The 27993-nt window shown below is 38.4% G+C and overlaps 1 protein-coding gene across 2 annotated transcripts in view; it reads left to right on the forward strand.

Annotated features, from left to right (window-relative positions):
* Positions 1-5654: 5654 nt before the first annotated feature.
* LOC140844408 (anoctamin-3-like) overlaps positions 5655-27993 on the forward strand; it is a 141252-nt gene continuing 118913 nt past the window's right edge. For both annotated transcript variants that reach the window (XM_073216335.1, XM_073216336.1), the window contains exon 1: positions 5655-5911. In XM_073216335.1, coding sequence (XP_073072436.1) covers positions 5866-5911 — 46 coding nt within the window. In that variant the 5' untranslated portion in view covers positions 5655-5865. The remainder of the gene's footprint in view (positions 5912-27993) is intronic.

A 27993-nucleotide genomic window follows, 5' to 3' on the forward strand; every position in this document is an offset into this window, starting at 1 on the left:
TTTTAAATAAACTCAGTGGTATCTCACTAGTTAAATAATTAATTCAATAATCTTTTCATTCTATAATTTTTGTCAAACTGTCTTTCCTCATGTTACAATGTCTAATTTTAAACACCACTAAACTTCACACAAAGCTTCTATTTATAGATCTGAAGAGTATGAGGTGTGGAGCAGACCTTCAGGAACACATAATCTATGAGCTTTATTACAGATAGGACACCCTGGGCCAAGAAGGGAAGTGATTTCCACACTGTTAGACAGTGTGCCAGTTTGTACACCAGGATAAATGAGCAGGCTATAGACCCCCAAAGAAATGTCCTCCTTCCACATTTCTCTGGAAAAGGGATTTCCACAGCCAAGTGCTGATTTTTTGTTTTAATTTCAAATCTGTGCTATTATTCAGTTAAAATAGCATAATAACATTTTCTATTCATACTACTCTTAAATATGTGTTACTTTGTATTTCTTTTTATATTTATTTTTCTAACATAAATAATAGACATTTGATGGCTAAGGTGACTAAATAACTTACTGTCCCAACAAGATACTTTTTAAAGTTTGAGGCTATTAATTACACTGTGACAAAAGACAACCCAGTTGGGTCACTCTAGCAATGAATGGATAATAAGGTTAAAGTATCAGTAGGCAAAATGAAAGTAATTTCAATTTGCCCATATTTTCTTCTTATAGATTTAGCTATGTTTTAAGTTATATCACATAAATATATCTATGCTTACATTATTTTTTTGGGAAAAAAATTCACCTTATACTGCAATATTCTTTGAATATTGCTTTTATTAATAAACCATGAATCAGGAACATTTTTTCCAGAAAATAAATATCCTTGCACACTATCTTTTTAAAGGATTGCTTAGTATTACATTGTTAATATCTTTGGAAAATGACAAGCCAACAGAAACATTGCTTTTTCCAAGCTGGACTGATTATATCCAAATGGAGACCACAGTGGGTTCACAAGCAATCATTTCAGCTTCTCAGGAGTCAACCATATATTATCTCTGAAAAGTAAATAGGTAACTACAAAGACTACCTTCATTTCCACTTATCTACTAGCAAATACCCAAACAACCAGTACAGCACAGGCCTAGACCTGTCAGGCTGGGGCATCAAGATATCAGAAGAGATGCTATCCATGAACAACTAGAGCCACCACACGCAGAACACCAGCTGAGCACCAGCTGTTTTCAGAAGCATGATAATTCACGAAAATGTGGTGAAGTCGTCTAATGACCAGTCTGAGTTTAACAGCTTATGTAGATTAACAGACAGAAAATAAATCTGTAATTATGACATTCTTAGATTTGCAAAGCATTATTGCCAAAACAGTCCTTATGAAATTATCTTTCTGGAATAAATAAAATCACTGAGCAATGACAAGTCACAGTCTTACCTGAAAATCTTGACAGGCAATGAATATACTGGACTTCCATTTGAATGTCTTATTATTAGATCCTTGTTACAAATAATAAACAGTAGTTGAGGGTCATGCAAAATCATCTGTTCAGCAAATGTATGTTTGATCTGGCTTTATATGCCAGAGTATTTTTTAGGCAATGTGAGAAATAGAAAATGAGTCAACACAAAGTCTTCCTTAAAGTATTTCTTCTAAAGTAAGAAAAGTTTGTGCTTACTTTCAAAAACTTATATGTATAGTGTATGGTAGGTTACAGGGTAAAATGCCATGAAATGATGTTAGTCACCTTCTATAGGAATTAGAGGAAACTAAATTCACATCTAAGTGGCATTATAGTGGGTGGATGTGGTAGGTAAAGGAAGGTTTCAACTTGAAAGTGGCATTGCTCTGAGGACTTGAAGAATGAGTAGGGCTTGAGAAAACCTATGAATAGGATAGGAGTTTTAGGATAAGAATTACAAGTGGAAGAAATAGCAGCAGCATAAAGTAGAAGGACCTATCAAGAAGAGAACCACTGCAGGATAAACAGTTTGCAAAATAGAGTCCTAGAAACAAAACTAATAAAATGCTGACTGGGAGCAGATCATGGAGCTCCTTGAATGGTAAAACAATGAATTCGAACTTGACTGATATAGGCAACTTGAAGAAGTAATTGTAAGTTTTTCAGCGTGGAGGTAACTTACAAACTGTCATTTAGTTCATCATCACCTACTTTGTCACCCCCACGTGCCTTTTCTTGACACTGTCTTCTTAAGCAAATCATTCAGTGTTCCTGTCTCTTCAATTGTGTGATAAGACCACACCAGACTGGATTCAGAGAAGGTAGCGGCGCTGATTTTCCTCTCTATTGTTTTATCTTAGTCACTTTTATCCATCCAGAGTGGCTTTGCATAAGGAAAAGAAAAAAGACAAACTGCTCAGGGCACTAAACAAAAAATTATTTTTTTAAAGTCATTTAAATATTTAAAATTCATTATTCACTTTATTCATTATTAAGTGTTTATTAAGATTATGTGACAGGAACTATACTGGTATCTGGAGAAACGTGCTCTCATGGATACCATTGTCTTCCTCTAATAAAGTCTCCAGAAAGATCTTTCTCTTTTATTCTTCACTTTTTGCAGAAACTCATTTACCACTGTAACACGACTATTCCATTTGCCCATTAATATCTTAAATTACTGAGTTCTAGAAAGTGAATAACTGCAAAGAAAATTTCTGTCTCTATTTCTGTTTCCATTTAGACAATGAGAAGCAGAATTGGCAATTTCAATTTTTGTTGAGTCAGTGGGTTCAAGACCCAAAAAGTAATGACCAATCTTTCTCAGTTCCTGTGATAAGAGTACATTAGAGGGAAACACATTGGCTGAGTGTTCATACTACAGAATTCAAAGAAATAACCCAGTGAGGTAAAGAACAGAGTTCCTTACCTCTCTGGGGGACAAAAGTTAGCAGGAGCTGATGAATTAATTACTTGGAAGGACAGGAGACAGGTGGTGAGCTGTGGGAGGGAGAATGCAGCAGAAACCTCAACAAGAAAAAAAAGAAAAGCCAGGGTCCATGACTGAAAAAGGAAAAATTGGAAATGTAGAAAAGACTGATATGGGGGAACTTAAAGATAAATGTAGAAAGTCTGAGCATGAAAAAAATGTAGAGGTATTAAAAAACCTTAATCCAAATTTGTTATTCTGGACACAGTCTTTATTTTTTTTCCTATTTTGAAAATCATAGTCAAGATCACACTATATATATGTTATTAACCATTCCCCCTCACTGAATATTATATAAAATATTTTCCCAACACTAAAATTTGAAGAAAGAAGTTTGAAACCAAAAATTTAAAAAAAATCAGTTTAACCTTCCCTAATGAGACTAACCCTCATTTCTAAATTTTCCGGAGTGGAATTGTCAGTATCAAAATATTTCCTTTTATGAGATCATAGGAAGATTAATTTTCAGGAAGGTCTCTGTTCAAACCTCTCTTCCTGTATTCACCACTTCCAAACACACATTCTCTCTTTACACACACACACACACACACACACGCACACACACACACACACACACACACACACACACACACACACACAGCTTTTTCTTCTCTTTGCATTGCCTTTCCTATAAAGCAGATGGTGCTTGAAATTTCCTAGACCCTTCACAAAGCTGTTCCTCTAGCAACCTTCCTTAAGAGACTGATTTTAAAACAAGTAGAGATGTTCTTTGAGTCTCCTACTAGTCAATCTGTCAGTCCATCCTAAAATATTTGTAATTAAAAGTAATAAACTTTATGAGTAGATAATTTTATCATAGCTACACTACAAAGGTTAAGGGTACAGGGGTGTTAGAAATAATGTCAAACTCCTCTCTTTTTGGGGAAAAAAACAATTTCTAATGAAGTTCAAATTCTTAACTGATTCCTAGCTCCAGCACATACATCTTTGCCTCCTGCTGGGTTGCAGTTGGAGAAAACCAGGCACTAGCTGAAAGAAGAGGTTCTAGGAAATTAAAAATTTTACCTCTGTCAGGAAGTGTAGAGTAGAACCAGAAGCTTCTAATTCTTTCAGCTGTTCCTCCTGGTCATGAACTGAATTAATGCTCACATTTCAAAAATATTCCTGATTCTAATCCCAGTGATTTACTACTAATTTAATCCTCACCTGTGAGGATTGGGTTTTGTTAGCAACCAAGAGTTTAGTTGTATTAGAATTTTAACTGCAAATGAACAAAACATTAAAAAATAATTCTCAAGACAAGTCAGTTATTGCTCTGGGTTTCCTCTTCCCTAAAATATCTGTAAAATGAACTTTTATGGAGATACTCTGTGAAGTTAGTTCTAGATCTTCAGTTGGAAATAAACTCACACTGAATTCATTCTTCAAAACCGAGTATTTCTTCAGTGTCTACATACTGAATACTCTTGCTGAATACTCAACATTGCCCTTCTGGAAGGACCATTATCCTTCACTTAAAAAAGCTGGCATATTCTTTGCTCGGCCTCCCACTGACAGTGGACTCCAATTTCTTGTTTCATATGACTGTAGGTCCATTCACTGCAAACTCAAGAGAGACTGAGTCACAACCACCAGGTTAAGCCTGGACAAACTATAAATTGGCATGAAGAAAAATAAATTGTAGTTTCAAAGTGGTTTGCTAGGCAGCCATGTATAGCTGGAATGTCTGTTTGTTCACAGTATATTTCCTTTACTGCCCTTTTATCATTTACCACAGGTAAAATCAAAGAGATGGTAATCGTTTAGCCTATTTGAGGTCTTGAAATTTTTGAAATCTCTGGAGCTTTCTCCTTTTATTAAGCCTTTATTTCTATCTTTCACCTGATTCTGAGTTGATCTCACAAACCTTGGAAACTCAGGAAACCACTGACTTCTGCTGTGTGTCTCTTTAGTAGTATGTTACATCTTCAGGAGAAGCTCGCTAGCTAGGTTTGGATGAGGCAGCAGTGGTAAGAGGAAAAGACACTGTACTGAAAAATGTGTTGAGCGGGCTCCTGAACCTATTTTGGTGGCTGCTGTTTGGCCTCCCAAAAGTTAGTTTCCCCTCTTTGAGTATCAGGTGCCTTTCTTCCTTGTTCTTGGTTTATGTGATTGTAAGATTTCTTTGTTGTTCTGGGCCTCAGTTTCATTTATAATATTATAATAATAATATTCTACCTACTTTAGAGGGCTTTTATGATGATTAAATTAAGCATCATTGGTAGTGTTTTCTTCAGCACCTGCTATCCAGTAGGTAAAAAAGGGTCCAGTGTCATATGTGATTCAAGTTCCCAATAGCTGAAGTACGAGAGAACTCGTGTAGCATGCTAGAAATGTAACCTGGCTTATCTAATAAAACCATTCCACTGGGTAAGTGGAGGTTATCCGTATGTTGCATATTCAAGTTTAAGAGGGAAAGACAAAGGTGTCTGCACCAGCCGTCAAATTCCTCTCAGCTCAGACCAACTTTATTTACCCTTTCGTGAGTGCCAGTGTTTAGAGACCACTCTTAGGAAGCTAATGCTTCTGCCCAGATGTAATAACCAATATCTAAACTCGAAAAGAGGGAATTACTAGTGCCTCTAGAGATATGCTCGGATTTATTTGTAGTCGCTAAGAAAAGTCTTCACTTCTGCGCAGCCCGGGCGCAACGCCCACCCACACTGCGGCACTGGACACCCGCCGCATGCAGGGTTATTCCGCGAGTAGCCGCTAAGGGGAGCCGGACGCTGGGCCGCCCCCACAACCCCGCGTTGCCGTGACAACGGAGGCGCGCTGCCTCGGGAGCGAAGCGCTGGCTAAAGCAGGTGTCGGATTGCAGCGCGCTCGCGGAGGCTCGGGGATTGCGTGGAGCCTTGAAGCCGATCAGAGAGCCTGACTACTGTTCCTCCACCTCCCTCTCGGACAGCTTCTTAACCGGCGGGGCTGCACTGAGTGAAAATGGTACACCATTCAGGCTCGATTCAGTCTTTTAAACAGCAAAAAGGTCAGTGGGAATCTTGGTCCCCCCTCCCTGCGGGCGTCACGTTCCCCGCTGCATGCCCTTGCAGCTGTGTAGGAGCATCCTTTCCAGGTTAATGCGATGCAGAGGTGGAGAACTCTGTGAAGTTATTTTTTTTTAATGCCTCCTCACTCTGAATCAGAATGAGTTTGATTTCTGAGCCTCCGCATGGTCCCTGGGAGAAGCGGAATTCGTCATTTAAGGGATTTGATTTAATGTATATCTCTGCTAAGACCGTTTCACTCAATGCACTGTAGCTTTGTAGGGGTTGTCCTAACACCCCGATAGTGCTCTGAGGTTTGAGGACAGAGATACTGGATCATGTTTGCCCCGATCTGTGATTCAAATGGCTAAAAAGCTTCACATAAGCATATCTCCATATTTGAGATACTTTTACACAATTCTATGATAAGTGAATTTTGGGAGAGTCCAGAAGTTGGCCTGTTGAATGGGCCACACCACTTTGTTGGGAAACTCAATTCTGCCCTTGTTCTTTGCTTGGTTCTGGGTTTCAGGTTTTTGTTATTGTTGGTAGGTTCCTCTCCTAGGGGCTTTTGCGTTCTCTCTCTTAGCTTCTCCTTCAAGTTTCTGCCTGGACTCAATGATAAGAGTTTGTTGCTTATAGTCAAATCAAGAAGTCTTGCCAGTTATTCTCACTCTTTTTTACTTCTTATTTTGTTTAAAAAGGCTTTTTATAGAGCACATTATTTTTAGGCACAGTCCTAGTTTTCTGGAATTTGTCCAAAAAATATGTATTCAACACCATAATTGCCATTTCATTGAGTTAATAATGGTAATTATACCACAGTTTGACCATATGGTACATAAGATATGTAAATTCTGGAAGGATAAATTTGCTCATTCAAAGTGAAGTAAATATTTGCTTAAACATTCCTACTTTCTGCCTGCCCTCCCACCAAGTTACAGATAGACAGAGACAGAGATTTTTTTTTCAGTCGACAGTTGTTTCTATGTAGATCTTTGACTTGTTTTTTGGAAGAAAAAACTGGATGGACACACCAGAGATAATTTAGTAGGGATATCTGCATTAGGTAGAATACTGGACTGAGTTTCAAATTCCATAATTTTATGCTTTGTTCAAGTCTGGGCTCTTAAGGTTTTTCAAAAATATGTTGAAATTAAGAGTAGGGTAAAACTGAGAATGTCAGGGTGTTTAAGAAATTCAGTCAGTATGCAATTCCAATTCAAACCTAAATGTTGCAAAGAAAATTAAATTGCTTTAAGAAGTTGTGCTCTCTTTAATCATTATTTTAAACTCATGTGGACTTTCAGAAGGAAGACAAAGATTATAGGAACTTTGCACCAGCTTAATGCAATTAATATCCTCCTCTGATGCATGGATATGGCTGACTGGTTTCTGGGAACTGGAACTTTGAAATGGACCCCCCACAACTTATTATATCTGGATTCATATTGTGTTTTTAAAAGCAAATAATTGACAAAAAACCTGTCAAGTTTAGGATCAACTGCCATTGTTCCAAATGAGTGATAAAAAATTATTCAAGTCCTGGCATTTCCTTGTTTCCTTTATGAAGCATCATGAGGCATTTATTTTTGAGTATCCCTTTGCTTTTTGGCATACAAGGCAACTTTAGCATAAGGAGACTATGGAAAGGAGGAGGTATAGGAAAGAAAGCATTGTTAAAGTGGTTCTACTTAATTGCTTTTTAACTCTGAATAGGCATTCCAAAAACATATACCAAACTGAGGATTAGTATTTTAATTTTTCAAAGAGGAAGAAGCAAAATAATATTCTAGATGCTTTTGGATCAAGGAGCCATGAGACAGAAAACTTTTAGGGGTGCTTTGCACCATATCATTAACCCAAAAACTGTACATTAACGTGGAGAAAATTCTGCACTGGAACTCTGGAGTCCTGTCTTCTAACCTTGTCTTTGTAACAAGCTGAAAAACCTTGGAAATGAAGTGTTTAACTCCTCTGGACTTGATTTTATATATAATATTAAAATATTGAACTCCTAAACCCTGTGGCCTTTTTTTTATCTCTCTTCCTGTGTTCTATTGGAAGAGAAGGTGGCAAAGTGAAAGCAGAGATGATTTCTTCAGGGTCAGGTAAAAAGGAAAGCCTACACCTTTTAGTTTACTTTAGGAAATTATTTAGCCAAGGAAACCAGTTTATGGGAATTGTTTTTTTTTAATCAAGGGAGATCAATGTCTTCTTTAACATTTTGATTTCAACTTTATAATACCTAGAAATAGCCTGAGTATCCAGAAAACACTATTATTATAAGACTTTAAAAATTTCCCCCATCAGCTTATTTATTTCTGAAGTCCCAAGGGTAAATTGAGTGTATTATGCTTACAGACAACTGTGAGTGTGTGTTTGCCTTCGCCATGGAACATATTGGAGGAACACATTAGCTGGCAAATCAGCCAGCTAATTTCTGGTGAAAAGCCAGTTGTGATTCCTAGCCTGGTTTGCTTTATTTCAACTGATTTAGGACAGATTCATGTGTCATACAAGAGTGGGCGAGAAAAGGACAATGTTAGTTCTGGCTTTTAGGGGCTGTTATTTACCAATACAGCTAATAAGACTTTCAGGGAAACCATAGGTCACGTCAAACAACAGCCTGTCCCAAAAAGCTTGGGCTTAATGGGTAGCTGAAGCTGTTAAATGATTAATCATTATACTAAAGGATATTTCATTAAACATAAAAAAAGAGTGTTCTTAATAATTTTACAGAATTAAATATTTCCTACTCAAGTAATTTAATATCAATCTTTACACTAACATAGGATTTGCAGACTGCAAAGCATTTTTGTTCTCTTTTTCTTAAGATAAATTGGGCCATTTACAGATGGGCGATTGCAGGTGTGCACCTGTAAAGCCTCAGCAATCCTCCTCCTTTTTGCCCACTCCCTCCTTCGCAATACCAAAAAGGGACAGTGTTAGGGAAAACACCTAGTTTCAGAATCTCGGATATCCATTGTTTAGGCCTTCTTTTCTCCTCAGTGATATCTTTAGGATCTACAACCTTCCTAAACTCTTAACCTGCTGAAACCAGAAAAAAATCTGAAGCCATTTATACATTGGCAGAAATGCATTCACACATATCAATTAAGTCTCCCTGGCATCGTGACATTAAGAAGAGAAGATATGGCTTGTTAAGTAATTTCTAGCTAAAAATGAGAAAAAAAGATGAGGGAAGGTATTTTAGGATCAGAAATAATACTTCTTTCAGGCTGGTACTGAATATCAAACTGGATGAACAGAAAGGATCATATGTCTAATCTAATTAAGAGCCCTTCACATATTCTGCTCTGTCCCTTAATTTTGACCCTCCCTTTTTGTCTGTCCACAGGGGCTTCACTAGAATTTACAACTCTATTTCCCCATCTTCCAGTAAGGGCAAACCACACTATGAAAAGAAAACACATATGTCTAGGATCATATCTCTAAAAGTCCTGCATCATCAAATGGCTCAAAGGAATTACTGTGTTACTATAAAGTAAGAATTTTTGAAATTTAAAATGATGACTTTGAAATAGCAAAATTAGTATATATTATGTGATAATATGATTCCTCTACTTAGGAATAAGGAGAAGTGATAAAGTTTAAAAGAAATTCCATCCAAAGTAATTACAATTTAAAAATGTATTTAAAACTATTTAGAAGTTCCATTATCCAAAACATCACATTTCTTGAGGATTCTAGAAAGCTGAAAGTTTGAATTGAAACAGATTTAATGTTATACTCTGCACATGGATATTACTAAAAAAAATAAAGGGTTGATGATCATAAATCAACTTACCAAAAGAAACTAAATGACAGAAAACCTCAGCCTTTTTCTGTTATGATGACTTCAGTATTATATAATTGTGCAGATGTGAGAAAATATTAACATAAATGTTAATAGAAATAATAATGATGAAAAGAATATTGAATCAAAGTTCCCTGAGACTGAACCCTGTCACTGTCTCTGTAATTTGGATATTTACTTTTTTCTGAGCTTTATGTTTCTTCTCTAAAATTTTGGTGTGATAAACCCCACCTCTCAGAATTGTAGTGAAGGATAATAACAACAACAAACATAGCGGCAGCAGAATATCCTGTATGGGTGCTGCAACTACCCACTGTCCCCAGAGCTTAGAAGTACAGTGCAGTATTTCACACTCACTGAAGGTTCAGTAGTTACATATATTATTTTCCCTATTTTTAAGTTGAGAGAATTGAGCTTTACATGTTCTCTGCATTGTCAAGTTAACTCTCAAAGAACCGTAGAGCTAGGGTTTGAACATAGCCCTCCCTGACTCCAAAGGCCTCCTTTCTAACTGCTCTACATTCCACAAGGGAGCCTACTTCCTGCAGGGTGTTTGGAGAAGAGAAAAAATTTAAGGTGTTGGAAAGCATCTTATTCCCCTGAGATTTCCACCACAGCTGCCTATAACTTGTTCCCTTGCTCTACCTCTTTGCAAAAAACACCAAAGTTCAAAGTAGAGTTCTGTGATTTCCTAGCTCAATCATGGGTAGTTCACTGTCCTTTCTGTGGCCTTAGTAAAATGAAAACTTTAGATAGAATAATCTCAGTAATCCCTTCTGACTCTACAGTTCATCAGAAGTTACAGAAGTATGAAATCATATTTTAAATTTAGCAGCACATCAGTATAGCCAACCTAGCTGTCCCTTCAATTATTGCCTTTCCCCCTAAATTGCACTGCAGAGTAGCAATTACTCTAAACTCCTGTTGGTTTCAACCCAACAGTCATATAAGAAGCCTGCACTAGATGCAGGATCAGGTTCACCGAAACATAAGTCTTCATAGTCACATCCTTACTATAACCGAGATGCAGGTGGTCATGGCAGAGAGGAATTCTCTGTGGGTAAAATTGGGTGGACATGAAAGTACGTTGCTGAAAGTATTTTGCAAATGCACTGTATTAGTTGTGGTACAATTTTATCATTAACGTAGACAGTTTCCATAAAGTTATTAGGCTCACCAAAAGGCATCTCCTGAAAATAACTCCTAAAATTGTATATATGTTACATTTGGCTTTTAAGGTTTATTAATGGCTTTGAAGGTAGGGAGGGCCTTGGCTACTTGCAAATATACCCATAAAGTCTCATTTAAACACCTTCAATCACAGGTATCCTGAACAATTTGTCTCATCTATTTTTAGCTAATTTCCCTCAGCTATCAGATATGAGTTTCCCAAATTGTCATGATATAAAGAATTGCTTGGAGTTCTTGTTAAAAATGCAAATTCTTCAGTACTTTCAGACTTCCAGAATCTCCTTTCCAGGAGATTGGAAATTTGTGTTCTTATCAAACATGCATCACATGGGATTCTTAAAACTGAGTTAATTTGAGAGCCAGTTGAGAAAATAATAAGTAAATATGTAACCACCAAATAAGATAATGAATTTAAATAGAGGGACTCTACTAAGTTATAAATAGATGTTATTATTAGAGGCAAACAATATAGATTTTAGATACATTTTGCTTTATACATGTATTTAGTACTATGAAAATATAAATTTAGTGATTCTAATATTAACTATAATCTCCCAGTCTTTCCTTTTCAAGGTTTGATGAAGTTCCTAAATGGGAGTAAAGTTATTGGACTTCTGGGGAAGAGCTCTAAGACTTTGTTTCTTCATGTTCTTTCATGACCCTTGTAAATACCCCAAATGCTGGCAATTATTTATCTTTGCTTCAGTTATTTTAGTTCTTATCTTTTACTGTATAAGTTTTTACAAAAGAAGAGAATTTGATGAATATTCTCTCATAGCAAAATATCTCAGAATGGCTTTTAAAACAAAATACATGGTAAAAGTTTATAGTTCTTGATTTATGTTATAGGGAAGATGTGTGTGAGTTTGTATATGTTTTTTAAAATAATTCACCCTTATAATGTAAAGTCACTGTCATAATTTAAAGTCACTGTGACAAAGGCAGTTTGCAAAATAAGCAGCAGAGATAAGAAATCCCCCAGAGTTGTTTGACTCATAAGACAATTACATAGCAAGTGATCCCAGGAGAGCTAACTAATTTCAGTGGATTTCAGTTTCCTTAGTTATGAAATCAAAATAATAATGCTATTATTAAATGTTTATTCTTTGCTAGATACAGTTTAAAGCATTTTGCTTGCAAGTAACCCAGTTACTAAAAAAGTCACTAAAAAAGAAGCTGCTGTAATTTTATAGAGAAGGAAACTGAAGGAGAGAAAAATTAAGCCAGTGTTCAAGGCCACCCAGCTAGGTGTGGTGTACCTGAGATACCTATTTGGCAGGTAGAAATGTCATGAGGATTAGCAATTCTGTACAATTAGTTCCTCCTACACTGATTAGTGTATAGTGGGCTCAATGTTTGGTAACTAATAACTCCAAATAAGTGAGATTAAAAATTGCCCACTCAACCAGCATAGGTTGCACCAACATTTCCCAATTCATTTCTTAAATGATTCTCTCAAAGTTTCATTAGATGAAAATATTCAACTTTTTTCCTTTTAGGTAAAGTGAGTTTAATTTGCTAACATAAGCTCAATTTAGACATATTCAAAAGACATAAAAAAGCATTTTAGCTATGAACTGGTGGATCTCACACACAGAGTGGTACACTTGTAGCTGGTGGTACACTTGCACTCTACTTGCCTAAAACTACCTTGTGCACACACTGAGTAGTTTTATCAGCATTATCAACATGGGTCAGTGTCAGTCTTCTAATAAGAAAGAAAAATGGTCACAAACTTGAGTGGAGTAGTCAGGCATCTTGGATTCAAACGATGCTCCCAGATGATTTGCTATATATGATTGTGTTATCTCTGCCATAATTTTTGCTTCTCTAAATTCCCTTTTTCTTGTGTATAAACTGGGGCTGACAATGTTGAGAAGGCCTGTTATACTGCATGCTAAAAAAATAATGACACATAACCAATATACCTGTTTTTCCTAAGGGTTTCAGCCTTGGACAAGTTCATTATGGATTCAGTGAGAGTGAGAAGTGACAGTGGAATGTTCTTGGGGTAAAAGAGTTTATATCTGGCTTTATTCACCTGGCAGTAGGTTGAGCACTAGAATCACATCTGCATCCAGCAGTTTGCAGGTCCATAATCCACCTCCATCTATGCCTCTGCCCAGAGCACTGGGCCGAGCTCTCTATATAGTGCAATTATAGTTTATTGCCTAAAGGTGTGGAAGCAATAACCTAGCAACAGACCGATTACATCATTGGGTGGTTTAAGTTCAGTGAGGATCCTGGCCATAGGTACCCCAACTTCTCCACAGTCTCCACCCCTCCAGGAGTCTCACCTTACAATCTACACACTTTCAGTCTTCCACAGTGGTCCCTGTGCGAGAAAGCTAGAGCACTGTAACCAGATTCCATAACAGCAACAGAGGATAACAACAACATAGAAAGAATGCCAAAACTAAGATACAATAGGATCTTGATACAGATAACAAAAATTATAATAATCCTCAAACCAGAGGAAGTTCCCAGTCCACCTTAAGGGTGATAAGACACATGTGTTAATGACACCAACATAAGCAAATCTTCCCATCAGGTACAATGCGTGCAAGAGAGTGGTCCTGTGATAGGACTGTAGCAGGAAGGGGGGTCCCTTCCAGGTCTAGTATACCATACCTTTACTCCTTTCCCTGTGGGAGTCCTGAAGGGTCTATCTATAGTGCTACTGGAGGTACATGCACTGGCCATAATTATAAAACAAAACTCCCCAGTAAGATACTCCTACCTTCTGGTCATTTAGGATATACTACTGTGACCTTTCAGGGCCACTCTGCTGTTATTCCAGGAATACACAGGAGGCCAGCTTCCAGGCCTTTCCATAGGGTGCCAGGAGAGCCAGCCATCATTGGTCCATGTGTTGAAATATCCAAGGCCACACCCACTCAATGGAGTCTCCACAGTTCAGTGCAGTTGGTCCTGGCAGCGAGATATTATTCTGGTGGCCAAACCTCAGCTTCAGTGATTCTTCTTGGTTTGTACTTGCAATTGTATAGGGGAAGCAGCCATATATGTTAACATGTCTGTGGGGCTCAGGGCTCCCTTTCACGGTCTCTCGTTCAAATGCAAAAGCAGACTGACCATCCACATAGACTATTGGTATCTGACTTTAGTCCAGATTTTAACAAGCCATTGTGCCTCTCTATCATGCCTGCTGTGGTAGGATTGTATGGCACATGAAACTTCCACTTGATTCCCAGCTGTCACACCCATTCTTGTGGTGTATGTCCCGTAAAATGGGTGCCCTGATCACTCGCAATTACCTGTGGTCAGCCTTAGGCAGCAAAGAGACACTCCAGGCCTCTTTTTATCGCCTGCTGGTCTGCACAACGGGTAGGAAAAGCAACCAGAAATACAGTAGCTGTGTCCACACAAGTTATGGCACACCAATATCTTTCCGACACAGGTAAAGGCCCAATATGGTCTATCTGCCAGCTGACGAGTGGTATAGGCCCCTTAGCTACTGTCCCATGTTACTGTGGAACTCCGTCTAAGTCCCTTTTGGAGCACACAACACACTCCTTCCCAGCTCTACTAACTTCTTCAAAGGTCAAAGCCCCAGTGATGGGCAACAGCCCACATTGTCTTTTGCCCTGCATACAACAAACGCTGATGTAACCATTGGGTACATCAGAGACAGGCTTTTCTTCTAACCAATGTATCCTGGCCAATTTATCTGCTTCATCAATTCCTGGGGATGCCAGTGGCAAATGACCTGTCACATGGTATACTGTAATTGTTTTAATCTGAACATAGTCCTATAAGTCTTGCCACAATTCTTGTCTCCAATAGGGACAGTGACCAACCAGCCAGTTCTCATGGTACTAGGTTGGTAGCCACAGGGTCAAGGCCCGATAGACAGCCCAGTTATCAGTGCAGATAACTATAGGGGAGGGTTCCTGGCTGATCAGAAGCATGGCCCACAATTCTGCCCATTGGCTGCTCTTCCCCTCACCATCTTCCATCCATATTGTCTTAGTCTTAGGATGGAAAGCTATGGCCCTCCATTTTGGGGTCTGCCCACGCTGGAGCTGCCTGTGTACCATGCATCTTCGGGTATAGGGGCTCTTCCCTCCTGATAGGGACTCTCTGCTTCTAATGGTTCAAAAGCAAGTTCTTCCTGCTTTACGCTAGTATATGTCACCGGCCCCAGTAAGCGTTGGAGTTCTCCACTCAACAGGCTACTAGAGAGGGCACTACACTGCTGTAGGTAAGCACCCCACTTGGTTAGTTTGGGCATTTGTGCCACACCACTCCTTGGCTTTTGGGTCCAGTCTCGTACCCACGCCAAGATAGGATAGGTGGTTATTACCTTTATTGGGGCCATTCCAGTGATGGGTTCTGTAGCTATCAAGGCATGATACACAGCAGCCAGTTGTTTTTCTATCAAAATGTATCAGACCTCTGCCCCTTTCCAGAGTTGTGACCAGAATCCAACAGGTTGGCGAGCTCGTTCAAGCTGCTGCCAGAGACCCCAGCCATAACCGTCTTCAGTCTTATGAACATCTAGCTCACAGGGCCTTGATGGGTCTATTATACTCAAGCCCTGCACGGCTTTGACTGCCAATTTTGCTCTAGTAAAGGCAGAAGCACATGTCCCATGCCAGTCCCACCTGATGCCCTTTCATACCAACCAGTATAAGGGCTTCAGAATTTGTGCCAAGTGTGGGATAAACACTCTCCAGTAACCTGCAAGACTCAAAAACTCCTGTAACAATGCTGCAGTTATAGGGGTAGGAAAGGTCTGGACTTTATCTATAACTGCTTCTGGTATAACTTTGCTCTTATCGACTGGTCTGATGACCCCCAAGCATTTGACAGACAAACCAGGTCCCTGAACCTTGGTACTGTTCACAGCCCATACTTTCTCCTGTAAATGTTGCAGCAGTCTAGGTGCTGCACCTTACAGATATGAAAGAGAATTGGATGTGAGTATGACATCATCGATATAATGGTACAGCTGCACCATTGGCGGTGTCTCCCATGTAGCCAAGTCCTGGGCTACAAGGCCATGACAAATGGTGGGGTTGTGGAGGTATCCCTGGGGAAGGATGGGAAAAGTCCATTGCCATCCTTCCCATGTGAAGGCAAACTGTTTCTGACTTTCCTGCTCAATATCAGTAGAAAAGAAGGCATTAGCAAGATCTACCACATAATGGTATGTTCCTATGCAGCAAAGGGTATCCATCAGGCCTTCAACAGAGGGGACAGCAGCATGCACAGGGGGTATGACTTTATTCAGTTCTCTGTAATCCACAGTCATACACCAGGAGCCATCTGGCTTTTTTACTGGCCACACTGGAGAGTTGAAATGACTATGGATGGGCTTTATCATACCCACTTTTTCCAGCTCCTAGAGAGTTTCTCCAATCTCTTTATGTCCTCCAGGCAGTTTGTACTGTTTGGTATTGGTCACCCGCCAAGGCACAGGCAAAGCTATGGGTGGGTGCCTAGTATGTCCCCTCAGACCTGCCTTCACCACATGTACCCTCAGTCTGAACTCACTTGCAGTGGTCTTCAACCAAGGACCCTGCAAGATATCAGTCCCCAAAATATACTCAGGGATAGGAAATATATACACAGTATACTCTTTTGCAGGTAGGTGCCCTATTTCCAAAGGGATTTGGGCTTGGTTTACTCTGATAGCCTTAGCCCCATATCTACCTATGATAGTGGGGATCCCAGGGAACCACTCAGGGTTACCATGAATCAGTGAACATTCAGGCCCTGTGTCCACCAGAGCCAGGACACACTGTATGTTCACTGGGGACCAACAGGTAGCTATTTCAACATGTGGCCTCTGGATCCCCCCTGGTCCCTCAGGGCAGATACTTTGATCTTCCCCTCAGTCAAACTGTATTCCCAAATCATCTTCCTGTGTGGGCTCAAGTGAGTTTGGCTTGCTCTCCAGCAGGAAGTCTTGTAAACACACAGGCCGGACTCGTGGCTCTGCCTCTTTGGTCTTAATGGCTGCTCTGCTTTCAGTTGTTTCCATAGCTTCAGTAAGATTCTATTTGACTTCCTGTCTAATTTCCTTCCAAATGCTCCTGCCCATGTTAAATCAACCCACATCAGGGTCCTTTAACCTTCATGGGGCCCTTTAAATTCTTCTTGTGAGTAGCATACCTTATTTCTTCCCAGATTCTCATTGCTTCAGCCTCTCCTAAGTCTGCTACTGTACGTGTAACCTCACTAATGGGATGCCCTATGTGAGGGGAAAGAATGGCTGCTAGAGACATGAAGAGGGATGTGGGAGCAAATTGAAGCACAATATTTCTCATCTCAGTAGGGAAAATCTCTTCATCTGGGCCATATTTCTCTGGACTACAGATGGCATTTCTTATGCCTAGCTCTTGTAACACCTATTGGAGCTCAGCATACATCTGCCATCTAACAGTAGAGAATGGCAGATCACCCTGACTGGGTCACACAGCACAAAGTGCAGCCATAAGCCAATCAAGGAGGGAGTGACTCCCTGGGGTCTGATGTTCACTTTGTAATCACAGCCTCAAGGTGGGCTACACTGTCAGGCAAGCCAGCTTTCCCATCTCTGATCCTGACAGGACAATTCCATCCACCCCTAAGTCCCACAGACACAGGAGCCAAGCTGATATTCACTCTGAGGGCTTCTGCCTAAACCGGGAGCCCAAATCCACCAGCTCAGCCTGAGTATAGGGGCAGACCATAGAGTGCCCCATGACCTGGGGAGGGGGCTGCTAGTCTCCTTGGGGAATTTTCAGCTGCTGGGTCTTTACTTTCTTTACAACCACTGGGCATGCTTTCAATACAGGAGGGGTCAGTGCCTCTGGCACCACCCCTTCATCCTTCTCCAGGGCTGATGGCACCTTTCTCTCCCCTCCCCCGAGTGCCTCCTCTCCTACAACCTTGACCTTCTCTACCCTGCCTCGCAGCAATGCTAGCTCAGTCTTCAGCAGCTCTCTTACCTTCATCTCAATGTTTTGCAGCTGGTGTTCTCATGCCACGTCTGCCTGTGCTTCACTCAGGAGTTCATCCTTTTCCTTGATGGCCTTTTCCTCCTTCACAGCACCTGTCAGCATGGCCATCTCATTCTGTAAGGAATCTTTTACCTCTTCAATGGCACCTTCAATCCACCGGCGTTCTTGTGCTGTCTCCTCTCACATCAATGCCATTTCCTTCTTCAGGGAATCCACAGATGTTTGCAGCTCACGTTCTTATGCTGCCATTTCTTGGCTTTTTCAGGAGCATATCCTTCTCTTCTGTTGACTTTTTAATACTGTGAGAAGTAGCCAACCCACAGTCCCCGCTGCCTCACAGGCACTCTGTCTCTCAGAAAACCTCCTTACTATACCAAGAGCCACCCCTACTGCCTCAGGTGTCACCTCCACTTGCCTCCAGCGCTGGGGTTGGGCTCAGTCCTCTAGAAGGCAAGCCTCCTCAGAACACATACCCACTGGGGAACATATCCACTGTCTCCTCATTCACAGAGGCAGCCCACTGAAGCACCCCTCCCATAAGGGCAGCCTGTCTTTTTCCTTGGTCAACAATGAATCCTGCCGATTTCACCAATTGTCTTGCTATTGGGTTTCAGCCCCAGGCAAGTTCGCTATGGATTCAATGTGACCAAAGAAATTGACAGCAAAATGTTCTTTGGGATGAAAGGGTTTATTACCTGGCTTGTTCTCTCAGCGGTAGGTCGGTAGGTCGAGCACTAGCATCTCTGCCTCCCCCCAGAGTACTTGGCCAAGCTCTCTATATAGTGCAGTAATAGTTTATTGCCTACAGATGTGGAAGTGGTAGCCTAGCAACAAGCCAGTTACATCATCAGGTGGTTTAAATTCAGTGAGGATCCTGGCCATAGGAGCTCTAACCTCCCCACAGGGTCAAATAAGAATCCCGGCTATAGGAACTTTCATTTTCCCCACACTAACTCTCCTCTTTCTCTCCCTTTTCCTACTTTTTTTTCTGATCTCAAAGAGTTCTAAGACATTCCAATATGCTTGTGCTTGCAGTATAAATGTACCTAGAAAACAGATCAGGAAAAGTCAGATTTAACACACTTTCCTTGCAGTTCAGTACTTACGCTGATTTTTTTTTTTTTTGAATCATGGCATATCTGTGAATTTCAACATAATATGGTTTTAAATGTAGAAAACAAAATTACCTAAAAATAATCCACATGCATTGTTAATCTCCTACTTTGCATTTATTCTGATGTAACAGTAAATTTTTATTTTTTATGATCTGTTGTTACACTTATAAAAATTACAGAGCAATGTTATCCATGAGATGAAAGTATAAAAAATGATGACTAAAAGGAATTTTATTTAGATACGGTTCTAATTAAATCTCTTCATATTTTATTCCTGCTATAATATGAGACAAAAAGATTTAGCATGTAAGAATTTGTTCGTTATGCTTCAGAAGATTGGGGACTGACGAGAATTAGGCTTGAGATGGATTAATGATTGTGCATTGAGCATTGACCCCCCCATACAGAATTTTATTGTTGTTAACAACCATTTGATCAATAAATATGAGAGATGCCCTCTCAAGAAAAAAAAAAAAAAGATTTAGGATGTCAGTCACTGAAAGTGGATAGAAAAATTAGGGGTAAAATAGTAAATTCAAATTTCCTACTGAGAAGAATACTTTTAAAATACTGCCTTTGGTATAATGCCTCCTTTGGGCCACTGATATTTTGAATCATGCTTCTCTATTTCTTACACATTGCTCCAAGATGAGTGAGTTGGTGGTATGCACCACATTGAACAGCTTGCGATTAGTCATAACTCTTACCAGATGAGAAGAAATTACCCACTCAGAGACATGTGTACCCATTCAGGTTCCATTACTCTATAGAATTTAAATCAAGGATAGCAGTTACTTTAGCATATAGTCCATATAAATTCATGTTTTGCAAAACTTACTTTGTATGCTCTAAGGAATATAATGATATAACTAGCAATGAATGTATCCAGAAGGATATTCTGTCTAAATATAAAGTTTAAAACAAAATTCTTATAATTTTCCTCATATGTCCTGAGACCTGCATAGTTCTAGAGTACCACTGTGTCTTAAAAAATGACTTGATTGGATATTAAAAAGTGAGAAAAAAATGGATGGGGAGTTTCTGAACATTCCTCTGCTTCAGACCTAGCTTTGGAAGAAGAAAATCTTGCCACCAACTGGAAATGTTGCGATCAAGGTTTTCTTTGAAATTACCTGATATTCCTTCCTTCAACCCAAGATAAAAATCCTTCTGTGAATGGTACCTAACAGATATAAAACATAATATATTTGAATTTTATTTCTGCCAAAAATATTTTATCAGATTTAATTCTGTTCTTCAGCTTCTCAGTAAATGAAAAGATGTTGTTATGTGTTTATTGAACACTTTTCAAATGCCTGTCTTAAAACCATGGGGTATTTGTAATTTAACTTACTGTATGTGACTCATCACTGTGGACTTGACTTGCATTCTCATCTAATTCTCTCAAAAACCCTTCAAAGAAGGTACTATTAGCTTCACAGATAAGGAAATTGAGGTGAAGTGTGACAAGTAGTTTATCTAGTAATGTGTGTATTTAGCAGAGCTGGAATTTTAATCAGCATTAGAGTAGTATAACTTGTTCTCTAAAACAATATTAGTTTTATCAATGTAGGTAATAGGAGCTGATAATGGCCAGAACCTACTGTATCAGCCAATGTGCTGGCTATTCTATACATGTAATGTCACATAATTCTTATATTAGCACTTTGAGGCAAAAATATATTTTATGCATAAAGAAATAGACTGAGAAGTTGCATATGGCCTCATAGCTAATAAGTGGCAAACCTGGGATAAAATCCTTAGCACACATAACATGGTCGGGGCGGGGGGGTGCATGGGGAAGTCAATATAGCACAGAGAAGACAAGTAGTGACTCTATAGCATTTTACTACACTGATGGACAGTGACTATAATGGGGTATGTGGTGGGGACTTGATAATGGGGGGAATCTAGTAACCACAATGTTGCTCACATGATTGTATATTGATGATACTAAAATTAAAAAGAAAATCCTATGGACTTATCTGTACACCATGAGATACATTATGCTTAGCAATAGTAGCTTGTTTCTGCCATTAGTCATCCTAAAAAACTAGATTAGGAAAAATAGCTTACTGATGAATAGTTATATTGAACACTCTGGGCTGTAGTCTTTGTATGTCATGCAAAGTGGAGATATTATGGGCTCTTGTGAAAGTGAGTCAGGCAAGGTACAATAGAGATATCAACAAAGAGTCCTTCAGAGTTTTTTTTACAGTTTATATCTCACTTTTAATAGGATGACCACAATCTGTAAGATTTTATTACCATCTCAGAAATACTACCTTCCAATCTCATGCTATTCTAAACCTAGAAATTCATTTCTGAGAATACCCAGTCCCCTTTAGTCACATATTCTCCCTACCCTTTCAAATCCATACTTGATGTTTGTTATGCTATTCCACCTGCATATGAATATTGAATGTGTACTGGAATATGTACACTGGGAGGGGAAATGACAGGGGCCAGGGATCATGATGTGGCTTACCCTAAGCTCCATAGTATGTTACATACAGCAGTTAATAAAATTTGACATCTTCTGAGGAAATCCTGCTGAAATTTATGTTTCTTTCCATTGATACTCATGGTATTTCAACATAGAGCAATCTCTTACCAGTCATTTTTATTGAATAAATAACTGGCTGTCATCAGTTTGGATACCAGCTTTTGTGATAAAATGATCTTGTGATCAAGGAATTACTTAAACTTTTTAAAGCAAGCAAACAGCTTTAAGAACAGCTGTAGTCAACCCTATCCTTGGGAGCTGCTCAAGCATTGAGATCCAAAATATACAGCTCATATTAATGTTTTGGAAGTACTTTTAATAAAATTTATAGTGTCTAATTTTTACAAGGAGGTAATATAAGATGGTAGTTGCATAGAGAAGTTCAGATTCTTATCTGTTACTAGCTGTGTCATGCTGAAACCACAAAAATTCTCTAAAACTTGACTCTTATCTGTAACATAACACCAGCCTCATATGATTGCCATATGAAATATGATTATAAACATGAAACAATTAGGACAATTTCTAATGACTTATGAAGTGCTTGACACAGAATTGACAGTCAATAAATATTAACTATAATGGGGTTAGCGTTTCTTGATCATCATAAATATGAATCCAATGATGATGAATAAACAACAGATATTTATTTGGTATCTAGCAAAGGCAAATGCAGTATTGATGCTATAGAGCAGAGCATGCATATGTCTGTGTTCCAAATAACCATGCCCTTCTTTTGTCTCAGAAAAAACCAGACTTCAGAATATTTCCTCACATGGCACTCTCAGGACAGAGTTCATGTGGAATGAAATCTTTTTGTGAAATTATTATAGCATCCAGAATTCAAATCTACCTATTTTCATGGTGAAAACTAGTCAATGCCACTTCTTCCTTTACACTCTCTTACTAGAATGTGGTTGGCCCAAATCAATCTCTTAAGAACAAGGTGGTGCATGTCTCTACCATTTATTAGTACTTGTGAGAGTAAGGAGATAAAGATAAACATAGCAGGGGATCAGAGCAAATCAAAAAGGTCTGGATTATATTTTATGATGTAGTTATGACAATAACCCAGGGATTGCTTACTTTATATCCTGAAAGTCCAGGTATTGTTTGGTTTACTTGAAAACTAGTAGATTGTACAACACTTTGTACAACATCTTATATTCTACAGGGAGTAAGAAATGGGTCCCAGGCCAAAAGATGTTGATAGGATTTATCATCAGTTCCCTCTTTGCCTGCACATTGAGTACTAGTTGCAGACATGAAGAAAAAAGGTGTAAATGCTCTCCCTGCTCAGACATCCCTTCAAAATATATCACTCATTTCATCTTTAATGCCATGTCTTCTTTCCCTACTTAAAATGTTACTTAGTTTGTAATATTTTTTTTCCTTTCTTTCCTCCTTGTGTTGTTCTATCCCTGATCCTGAAACAAACATAAATTCCAAATCATCACCACTTAAGTATATTTTTCCTTAAATATTCTACGAAGCGAGATATGGTATACACAGGTAACTAAGCATTATTTATAATCATCATAATACTATTTTTTTTTGTCAAATAGGCATTTTCTCAGGTATAAGTAAGGGTTAGAAAATATTAAACCTTTACTACCGTGAAAGGCAAATGACATTCCTTCAAGAACCTCTGAATCATCTTTAAGGCCACACTCTTACTTTACTAGGCATTGTGGAAGAAAGATACAAGGAATTTAGAAAAAATCAGAAGGGTTCTCTACTCTTCAAGATCTGACATTCCTATCTGGGTAGGAGACTGCTGGGCAAACATAGGTAACAGCGCCATGTGGTAATATTGATGGGAAGTACACCAGGTGGCATAGTAATATGGGAGATAGAACCTAATCTGAGGAAGTGGTTTTTCAGAAGTGTATGGTTGCTCTTATAAAATTATTGAATTTTTGCTTCTTTCCCTTTATTTCAAAAGTTGTTACCAAAGAGGGCCTATGGTTGTTAATGTAAGCACAGGGATTTATGAGAGTCCTTGAAAGAAGTAATGAACTTATTATTATTGTAGTGGATTCTTATGTTAATAAGAAATAGTTTAAGTGATTTAACTTAGATGCATTACTAGTTACTCCCAACTCAGACAAGATAATTTATTTTTATTTATAGCATACAATTAATCTTTAAGCTGTTCATCATTTTAGTCCCACAGTTACACAATTACCTTAACATAGCTTAGAGTTTGACCCTTGAAAGTGAGCTTTAAGATAACATTCAGAATTTAAAATAAAAATTTAGATATTCCTTCTGACCTAAATGGAAATGTATAGTTCTAATAATGTACACTTGTACAGCTGTTTATTGTGTATAACATCTTAAAAACATATGTGGATCATGCAGTATTCACATGGGCCCCAAGTACATAGACTTACTGTTATATTCTAACTAGCGTTTCCCAGTTTACCCAAGTAAATGGTACAATTTGGCAGGAACCCCTACTCACTGATAAGAGCCAGGTAAGAAATAAGAATTGTTTTAAAGATACTATTGAGCCAGTGAAGAAAGAATCTCCCTTGGTGTTGGCAAGAGCCCTGATAGCAGCAGAACCTGATAGTTAAGCACAGTTACCTTTCTGGTAAAGGAGAAATATTTCTGTGGCAATGCCCACTTCCATTTAAACTTCATTAGTCTGAAAGAAAGAGAAAGGGGAGATGGGAGAGAAGGAGAAGAGACAAGAGAGGAAGGGTAGAGGGGAAAAACAAAACAAGCACAAAAAACAAGACAAAACAGACAGACCTGTGTGGACAAACTGCAGAAGCAACCAAAATTTAGAAGCCAGTCCACCGTTGATAGCAAGAACCCAATTTTCAAACTTATTTACAGGGATTGTGGGAAAGAGTAAAAGACATGCCCATTCCTCTTTAGGAAGCATGAGTGAGACTAATCAGCAAAGGATGCCCATTAACATTGGAGTGGTGTGGTGGGTCCTGTGTAAGTGTAGACCTCTGACCTGCTGGTCTAGCTAGGACCCGTTACCATCTCCAGCTATTTATCAAGTCTAAGTAGCCAGCATAGTGGGAATTATATTTGTGCAATTATATTTACACATGGTCTAAATTAATTTTTTTCTAATTTTCAAATAACACATTATTATTGTAGAAGATTTGGAAAAACAATTAAAGTTATTATATTTTAAAATTGTTCCTGCTAAAATATTCCACATTTTCTAAAATAATTAGATTCTGATTTTCTAGTTTATCATTTATTTAGACTTAATTTTATGTTTAGGTGCATCCATGTTCAATATTTTTTACAAGGTTCACATTTTTTAGTTTTATATATTTCAATCAATCTCTCAATAGAAAGTACATTTCTATTGAGATCTTTTTTCAGGAAAAAGATCTTTTTTCTAGGAAATACACAGATATATGTGATGGAGTATATTTTCTTGATACCTTCATATGTGATGAAAACATTTTGACAATAGAATATTTAAGACAGAAATAGTTTTTCCTAATTATTATAACTTCTTTATAATCCTGTGTAATTCAGAATGTACTCTGAAAGAGGAATCTAAAGTCAGTCCAATGTTCTCTTTATTTGGGGTTAGCTGTTTCTGCCTAAATTCTTATTGATTTTCTCTATTGATAGTATTCAAATTCCCCAAAATTTGGCTGGTTATTGAATCTCTTTCTATTGTTTCTGGCTGTTATATTGGGAATCATTTTGAGTTGTGGAGTATATCTTTTTTGGGTCCACAGAATTTAGAAACTGTCTCACAATAATGAACTGTCAGAATAGTAGGGCTCCCCTCATTTGTTACCCACCACTCAAGGATTACTATCCCTGGATGCCTAAACTCAAGGGTCTCGCAAACAGTTGTTTCAGGTGGAAGGTATATGCCATCTCCACTATTCTATCTTGGCCAGGTGGAACTATACAGCTACTGTGTCTGTGGGTGTGTATGTATGAATGTGTATACTATATATAATACATATACATATATAATTATATGTACACACATATATGTCCTTATATAAATGCATATGTCAAATTAACTATATAAGTTAATATATATGTTAATGTATGTCTTTTATATTTAATTATAAAGTATAAATTATATAAATTAAAATCAAATAATTTTTATTCTGTTGAGCATCCTATTCTTGATTTATGAATACAAATTTTTTTTTCTAATGTACTCAGGTTTTATTTCCTTCCTCCTTCCCTCTTTTTTTTTAAATTTTATTTTGATATCATTAATCTACAATTACATGAAGGACATTATGTTTACTAGGCCCCCCCCTTCACCAAGTCCCCCCCACATCCCCATTCACAGTCATTGTCCATCAACATAGTAAGATGCTGTAACATCACTACTTGTCTTCTCTGTGTTGCACAGCCCATGCTCCCCCTACACTATACATGCTAATCGTAATGCCGCCTTTCTTTTTTTCCCACCCTTATCCCTCCCTTCCCACCCGTCCTCGCCAGTCCCTTTCCCTTTGGTAACTATTAGTCCATTCTTGGGTTCTGTGCTTCTGCTGCTGTTTTGTTCCTTCAGTTTTCTTTTGTTCTTAAACTCCACATATGAGTGAAATCATTTGGTACTTGTCTTTCTCCGCCTGGCTTATTTCACTGAGCATAATACCCTCTAGCTCCATCCATGTTGTTGCAAATGGTAGGATTTGTTTTTTTCTTATGGCTGAGTAATATTCCATTGTGTATATGTACCACATCTTCTTTATTCATTCATCTACTGATGGACATTTAGGTTGATTCCTTATCTTGGCTATTGTAAATAGTGCAGCGATAAACATAGGGGTGCATCTGTCTATTTCAAACTGGAGTGCTGCATTCTTGCAGTAAATTCCTAGAAGTGGAATTCCTGGGTCAAATGGTATTTCTATTTTGAGCATTTTGAGGAACCTCCATACTGCTTTCCACAATGGTTGAACTAATTTACATTCCCACCAGCAGTGTAGGAGGGTTCCCCTTTCTCCACAACCTTGCCAACATTTGTTGTTGTTTGTCTTTTGGATGGTAGCCATTCTTACTGGCGTGAGATGATATCTCATTGTGGTTTTAATTTGCATTTCTCTGATGATAAGCGATGTGGAGCATCTTTTCATGTGTCTGTTGGCCATCTGAATTTCTTCTTTAGAGAACTGTCTGTTCAGCGCTGCTGCCCATTTTTTAATTGTGTTATTTCCTTTTTGTTTGTTGAGATGTGTGAGCTCTTTATATATTTTGGATGTCAACCCTTTATCGGATCTGTCATTTACGAATATGTTCTTCCATACTGTAGGATACCTTTTTGTTCTATTGATGGTGTCCTTTGCTGTACAGAAGCTTTTCAGCTTGATATAGTCCCACTTGTACATTTTTGCTTTTGCTTTCCTTGCCCAGGGAGATATGATCAAGAAGAGGTCACTCATGTTTATGTCTAAGAGATTTTTGCCTTTGATTTTTTCTAAGAGTTTTATGGTTTCATGACTTACATTCAAGTCTTTGATCTATTTCTAATTTACTTTTATGTATGGGGTTAGACAGTGATCCAGTTTCATTCTCTTACATGTAGCTGTCCAGTTTTGCCAGCACCATCTGTTGAAGAGACTGTCATTTCCCCATTGTATGTCCATGGCCCCTTTATCGAATATTAATTGGCCATATATGTTTGGGTTAATGTTTGGAGTCTCTATTCTGTTCCATTGGTCTGTGGCTCTGTTCTTGTGCCAGTACCAAATTGTCTTGATTTACTGTGGCTTTGTAGTAGAGCTTGAAGTTGGGGAGTGAGATCCCCTCCCCCCACTTTATTCTTCCTTCTCAGGATTGCTTTAGCTATTCAGGGTCTTCGGTGTTTCCATATGAATTTTAGAACTATTTGTTCCAGTTCATTGAAGAATGCTGTTGGTAGTTTGATAGGGATTGCATCGAATCGGTATATTGCTTTGGGCAGGATGGCCATTTTGACGATATTAATTCTTCCTAGCCAGGAGCATAGAATGAGTTTCCATTTGTTAGTGACCTCTTTAATTTCTCTTAAGAGTGTCTTATAGTTTTCAGGGTATAGGTCTTTCACTTCCTTGGTTAGGTTTATTCCTAGGTATTTTATTCTTTTTGATGCTATTGTGAATGAAATTGTCTTCGTGATTTCTCTTTCTATTAGTTTATTGTTAGTGTATAGGAAATCCACAGATTTCTGTATGTTAATTTTGTATCCTGCAACTTTGCTGAATTCCAATATTAGCTCTAGTAGTTTCAGAGTGGAGTCTGTAGGGTTTTTTATGTACAATATCATGTCATCTACAAATAGTGACAGTTTAACTTCTTCTTTACCAATCTGTATTCCTTGTATTTCTTTGTTTTGTCTAATTGCCATGGCTAGGACCTCCAGTACTATGTTGAGTAACAGTGGGAGAGTGGGCATCCCTGTCTTGTTCCCGATCTCAGAGGAAAAGCTTTCAACTTCTTGCTGTTCAGTATAATGTTGGCTGTGTGTTTATCATATATGGCTTTT

Source organism: Manis javanica, chromosome 11 (assembly GCF_040802235.1).
Source record: "Manis javanica isolate MJ-LG chromosome 11, MJ_LKY, whole genome shotgun sequence".
Taxonomy (NCBI): Eukaryota; Metazoa; Chordata; class Mammalia; order Pholidota; family Manidae; genus Manis; species Manis javanica.